Genomic DNA, 7,105 nt, shown 5'->3' on the forward strand with positions numbered 1-7,105 from the left:
TAACCTAAACTCTGCATGGTAGTATAGTATATCTTTGCTTTATAATTGGTTCAAGTCTGCTCAAACAGGAAGTTTTAAATGTCCTGTGATTTAACACATTGATAAATCAAGGGTTTAAATATGTTCCTTTTGCATGGTTAAATACCACAGTGCATCTTACAGTATGGTATTAATAATTAAATGTGTTTTTCAGAGGCTCATTCACTAGTTACTGTATTTGACCTTTCCAGTTCGAGCTTGAGGCACTCTGGCTGTGCTGAAGGGCAGAACTTGTGAAATGTACCTTCTCTTGGGGCACAGATAAACTCTCCTTCTGCTTCATCTGTACCATCCACCCCGAATTTGCTAGAGGTGACTGGGGAAGGTCTGCTTGGCCCCCTTGCTCCCTGCTGCTGCCTGACTGCCCTGTCTGCTGTAGAAACAACTCTATGGCAGCAGTGGCAGGCGAAGGGGGAGAGCAGCTGGAGAGATGGCCACAGGGCCACGTGTCCTGGCACTGGGTTGGTGCTAAGAGACAGGAACAGCAGCGACTCTGCGCTGTAACTTTGCTGCCTTCTATTTAAAGACTGCCCTGAGTCAGGAGAAGTGAGTGCTACTGGGGATGACAGTTGCTTCAGGCAGCCCTGGGGAGGACAGGGCTGGGGGTAAACATCACCGGCGAGGGCCTGAGCAGGGAAGGGAATGGAGGGCTCCCATGGCGCTGAGTGTGACAGGGCATCCGAGACTTCGTCATTCATAGGAGATGAAGAAGAAGAAGAAGAGGAAGAGGAGGAGGAGGAGGAGGAGGAGGAGGAGGAGGAGGAGGCCGTGGACCCAGAGGAAGCAGAGGAGCTGACTAATAGGTATGTCCCCCCAAGGGATTTATAGCCCCAGAGGGAGCTGGCAATTACCCCAAAGCATCATCCCCCAGGAGATGCCAGAATTGGAGTCCCATGCTGGTTTATTGACTTTTCCGTCTTCCCTTGCCCTATTGCTGTAGATAAAAAAGGGGGGAGTAGAGGGCTGTAATATTTTTTTCAGATGAGTATGGCTGTAATTAAATTTTGTGTGGTAAGCGCCTACCCCGAGTTCCCTGAAAGCTTTTCTATTTAAAGATCCTCTGATGTGCCAGCTCAAGTGGCATCTCCTTCCACTCCTCCCTCTCTGGCTGACTCTTTGTCACATATGGATCTTAAATGCTTTGCAGATTTGCTTGTCAGGGAGAAAATGCTCAAAGATTATAATGGTGCATTAAAATTGGTTCCTTTTTATGGCCCTTTATTTCTTCCCACTTGTCCCTCCCTCTTCAGTTGCTTCTTTCCTTGAAAAGAAAGAAGAAGAATGTTCAAAAATTTGTTGAACATGTCTCCTATTGCTGGTCATGATTTGTAAGGTTGATTTTTGTGGTGAAATGGGAAATATTCTATCCCTTTGATCTTTAATTTTTTTCTCTTAGTATTTTTGTTTTCTTAAGTTTTCCACAGAAACAGTTTATTGTCCTGTGATTGCTCTCCTACCGTTAGGAATGTAATGAGCAAGGCTGTGGCCCAGTGCCCTGCCCAGTGGTCCTGCGCAGGATGCAGAGGCATCTGCAACTTGATCCAGTCAGACAGACTCTGGCTGTGCCAGCACCATTGGTTTCATACAGAGACCACAAGGCCTGAGAGTCCCCCAGCCCATACCAAGTCTCAAGATTGCTTCCTTGTCTTGAGTAGACCCCATCAGTTTTAAGTGGATATTGTAGAAGAACCTAAGATGTTAATATTGGTAGCTTGAGTTTTTTCCAGAAACCCATTTTTTAAGAAACATGTCATATAGTTTCTAATACCTCTGTGCTGTGATGCCATCTGCATTTACCATCGCTCTGTGTGAATCACAGTTCACAGTGCTTTCTGACATTGCTGATGGTCACTGGAGAAAAAAAGATGGCAGTGGGGAGCGCTCTGCAGCTTAACCTACCCAAAGTGCTGCAAGAACAAAAGCCAAATGGAGAAATGTATCCTAGAACTCTAGGAAAACCCTTCTGAAAATAAAGAGCTAGTTTCCCACAATGAGGGAACACCTGGTGTGTAATGCTGCTTTATTCTCAAGGGAGATGTTGGCTTTTCAGTCCTATACTAGCAGAGAGAGGGATTACATGCCAATAAAACAGTTTGCACATGGCTGTATCCCTGCAAGAAAACCAGCTGAAGTCCATGGAGTGGAGCTGCTCACTGCACACAGCTAAGCCGTGATTTAGATAAATAATTTTTAATAGAATCCGAAATTAAATAGCTAATAATAAAACTGAAATTGCAAAACACAAGTAGGAATAACTAAAAAGGGAGTGAAATCTATGTAGCCTCACAGTTATTTACTACTTGTGCTGAGAGGATGATTTTACCATGGGTGCCTTTTAGCAGCTCCTCACAGATGGGTCTTGCTTCTGGCTGGCAACCTCTGCAATGCAAACTTGGGCATTGCATCTCAGCACTTACTTAAATCACAGCAAACATTCCCTTTAGCTCCCAGTTATATTAAACACAGCAGAGTTTTTCTCTGTCCTTAACTGTCTTACTAATAAACAGGTCATAGTCTACCAGAGAGGTTTTTAACAGCTAAGCTAAGTAGTAACTGAGCATATATAAATTGGTTTGTTTAATTAGGTTAAAGGAGATGTAAAATTTTGGGTTCAGCACAAATGTGGTGACTGCAACAAGCACTTAGCAGTAGCTTGAAAAAGTTAAATAAAACTGACTTTTTAATTGCTTAGATGTTGTCACAAATGTCAGCAGAGTTGTTGAGCTTCAGGCCTCCTCCTTTGGTCAGTGCCTGGGCAGAGCTCCTGGCAAGATAAGACAGGTTGAGCCCCTGGGGCATACTTACTCAAGCCATGAGCTAATTATTTGTTGATAAACAGGTTTTCAAACCCCCATTGCAGAACAGATTGTTTTGAGTGCATGGGCTTTGAAAACATCGCTTAGAGGAGATGTAACTAATATGCGAACTTGGCTGAAGGCAGCTTGTCTTGGACCCTGCTGCCATCAATTTATTTTTAACAACCCCAAGTTCTCTGTTGCTTCTGCTTTCCTCCTTTGAATGCAGTTGAACAGTGCAAGTCAGCTTTCCTGCTGACTCCTTTTTCTGCCTTTCAAGCATGTTAAATAGCTTCATACCTACTTTATATGAGAATCATGGAATAAGGTCAGGAAGCACCTCTGTGAAACAAGTGGAAGAGCCCTGGTGGTCCTCTGTGACACCAGGCCCTGAGCTCTGACCAAACCACTCTGCTTCCACACTGTGCAGCAGCTGCAGCAAATAAAATCCCAAAAGCTGCAGCAGAAAGGATTATTTGTCTCAAAATTACAAGGCACACATGTGAAAGACAGAAGAGTTTGGGTTTCATGTCTTTATTACCCTTATTAATGTAATGTTTAAATAATTTGGTTTCCTAGCACACTTTTTTATATAAGTAATGAGACTAACATGCAGCATCAGAACGTATTAAAAAGGTGGGATAGGGGTTTCATAACCTTGTCAGCACAATGCCACTGATCTGTATAGCACCCATACAATAGTTTCTTGCCTTTGGGTATTTTACTGTCTAGGATAGATGATCATGGTAGATGACTTCTGTTTCTAGCTCCATGTATCCAATCAATCACCTAAACAGGGAAAATATTTTAAATACTGTGTTAAGGCAAGCATGAGTAGGAAGTTAACAGGTTTTAATTTTTGTATTGGCAATGGTGAAAATTAAGTCTAACTAAAGTAAAATTGTTTACTGTTCAACTGGTTGACATACCCACTGCAATATTTAATATTTAATAATATACCCATCACAAACATGTGATGGGTGAGCTGTTCTGACACAGTTCTGTCTTTCAGACCATTCTCAGCTGATTTCCTTCTACAGTGGGAAGGTCTCTGGATGTGTCTGTGTGTGGGGTTTACATAAAAATGGCTCTGCAGCCAATTTAAGTGTTTCCAGACAGCTTGTTTGCCTGGAATAGGTAAATTGCATTTTATCTGCTTGTTTAGTGTTTACCTATAACCAGTAGAAGGGGAGAAATATGGGGAGAAAGTCCTTAAATTCTGGAAGGGGTTGAGTTTGTTTGTAATGAAGCAAGCAGTCCTTACACAAGATCAGAGGTGTGTAAGCATTAGAAACAAGTGTCATTTATAATGATTGATCAAAATGAATATAAAGGGAAGGACAGTGGAGAAGGCGTCTTCCTGCCATGTGGGGGATGCTGCAGCATCTAGGAGAGCAAAAGACTGGAATGATAGCAAATGGATGGTGAGAAGGAAGGGGTGGGGAGTACTGTGGATTTGTCTTCCGAAAATAACAATTGCCATACCCTACCCAAAGCAGAGAAAGGCATGGGGAAAGCGTGTGTGATTTTAGATGTCTTTAGATGAGGCAGTGCCTGACATGGGCCAGGGTGGAAGAGGCTGGCAGAGCTGTTCTTTTGCCACCTGCAGCAGGGAACGTGAGAGAAGTAGGAAGTAGAGTTGTGTGGGCCATTTCAGGCACATCACAGCAAAGGCTCAAGCAAAAGATAACTGAGCAGCTAAATGGGCCAGAATGCTGAGGTGGGGGCGTTGAAGAGGGGAGGGGTGCAGCCAGCCCCCACTTGCTCCCACAGCTGGGCATTCCATGTTTTGTTTCTCTTTAGCTTTTTGATTAAAACTGAGTCCTTAATAAAGGCCCGTGTTGCGTAGGGCTCTCAGACTCAAGAAGTTCCCCACTGGGTCTCAACAGAGTGATTATGTAACTGTGTAAAGGAAGTGTCCCACCCAGACTGAAGTGTTTGGTACCTGTGTTCCCTCTACAACATGGTGGAGAATCCAGAATGCAGGAGCATGGCAGACCTCTGGGCATGGAGGTGCTGTGGATCTCTCAAGCAGCATCTGATCCTGCAAATGGCAATGCCACTAGGACATGACCTGGTGTCTGGAAAACAAACTAGGACTATACCAGGCTATGCTCCTTCATAAGAGATGGACCAAAACGTGTGAAACAAGCCCAGATCCTGGCTCCCAGCTACTCATCATAAACCCCAGCTTTGTAGCTGGGCAAGCAGCTGTCTTACTGTTTTCAGATAGTAGTTCCTTTGTATTTCAACAGATGCATGAGCCACTTCATTGCCAGACAAAGCATCATTAATTGAAAGAAGTCAAAGGTGGAAGACTGGGTTTGAAATTATGTCTTTCTGTAGCTCCTAGTTAACTTAGTCTGAAGAAGATGGATGAGCTGTAGCCCTGGGAAATGCAGAACAATAGGTAGACACTTGCTGAGCATACTGATTGCTGTAGGGGGAAAGGGGCACCATGGTAAAGGCAGAAACTACAGATATGTACAGAATAAAAACACAAGCACGGAGAAGTGCTTCCTTCAATTGGGAAGACAAGCTGGCAATATCAATTTCACCACTCCTGCACTGTGCCTGAAGTAGGAGCTTTCAGAAAATGCGATCTTGTCTGTGCAGATTACAGACATAGGTTGACACCTTGGTCATTTAATCTATATTGTTTTCAGCTTGTGAGAAATTCTGCAGCAAACAGCTACAATTTTTATTATATCAGCAGTGGCAAGGTCTAATACAAAGAGAATAAAAGAGGCTAGGTAGAATTTTAGAAAGCTAATAGGCTGGCTACACATATATCTCATAGTAGTGGCGTGCACAGGTGGGTAGACCCCACTCACTGTGTGAACACAACAGCAGCTGGGGAGGTGAAAACTCTTCCCTCATATGATTCATAAAGGAACATTTGTGCAGCCTGCAAGGCTGGACTGGAAACCTGAAATCCTAGTGGACACAGCACAGAAGTCATGAGAAGCAGGGAGCGGTGAGAAGCAGGAGGAGGCAGGAAGAAAAATCTGGGTTTGAGCTATTATGGCCACACAACTGGTTGTCAGTGTCTGCAAGACAAAGAAAAGGTTTAAGTCAACGTCCTAGAAGTGAAATAACATGCTGATAATATAAATGCCAACAAGAATGGGCGTGAAATGTCTACATGGAAAAAAGACAGCACTGGTTTTTGCCCTGGATGTCAGTGGCTTCATATCTACATTTACGAGCTGAAACATTGCAAATATTGCAAACATCTTTTTCCAGTGGCAAACACTTCCTCTGACTAGAGAGGGGTCTTTCAGCTACTACTGTGCAGTTTGTAAACAGTTCATAAAAGGGCAGCATTTGAAGTGCTTTGGAAGTAAATGTTTGAGTTCCACGTCTCTCATTCTGGTCTTAAAAGTGTAAAGCACTATCTCCTCACACTGTAGAGAAATATGAGCTGTAGCTAGTTTGTGACCATGAAAATGAGATAATGAGGTATATAATTTAAGCTTTTTGCATAGGCAGGGCCAGGGCAATCTATACTTATTCATTAATATCAGCTTGAGTGGAGTGCTGCTCTGTTCTGTATGAAGGTCTATTTAATTGCACCAAGTAGTGCAGAAAATAGGTTTATAATATAAGAATGATTTAGAAATTGAAAAATGTTAAAAAAAATTTATCTGTTATTGTAGACTCAAACAACTGAAAACTTCCTTAGTAGTATTGCTATTGATTTATTTTTTTGTTGTTGTTTTTTTGTTTTTTTTAATTTAATCATATTTTGCTATGTCCAAGTCAGTGTTAAGCCATGGAGCTGGCAAAGGAAAAACTAAGAGAAAAATTGGTATGAATGTGTTCTGCTATACCTCTTTCTCCAGCCTGTAAGTTTTCACCTATGGAGCTAGTCTTTCTACAGAGTACTATAGCAAGGCAGATAATCAGCTGTACATGCTGGGGCTTAAATCTGAGGGCTGGGTTTGAGGGGCAGGAGGCGATTGGCTAACATGCAATTATTCAGTACTGCACTCTCAGACATGATTTGAATTCTGGGCCTTCCAGTTGTCCTGTCAGCCACCATCTCCAGGCTAGCCCTGTCACCACAACTGGATTTAAGCTCCATCACTGGAGTCTGATATTGCCAGGTCCCACCATGGGCTGGTCAGGCTACTGTCCCACAGGGTGACTTCAGCCTTCAGTTAGCACTGACATCAGAGATGAACTGTGCCTCAGTCTGCACAGACCTGAGCATGGACCAGCCCAGGACAGCCCTTCTGGTTCTGGGCTCTGGAAAGTAAATTCATTGA

General features: G+C 43.2%; 1 protein-coding gene across 1 annotated transcript in view; it reads left to right on the forward strand.

Annotated features, from left to right (window-relative positions):
* The first annotated feature begins 681 nt into the window (after positions 1–681).
* Positions 682–7,105, forward strand: part of CMYA5 (cardiomyopathy associated 5) — a 45,420-nt gene continuing 38,996 nt past the window's right edge. The window contains exon 1 of the mRNA XM_054282157.1: positions 682–842. Coding sequence (XP_054138132.1) covers positions 682–842 — 161 coding nt within the window. The remainder of the gene's footprint in view (positions 843–7,105) is intronic.

Source organism: Melozone crissalis, unplaced genomic scaffold, assembly GCF_028551555.1.
Source record: "Melozone crissalis strain CALT ecotype California unplaced genomic scaffold, PUWL_Pcris_2 ptg000005l_1, whole genome shotgun sequence".
NCBI lineage: Eukaryota > Metazoa > Chordata > Aves > Passeriformes > Passerellidae > Melozone > Melozone crissalis.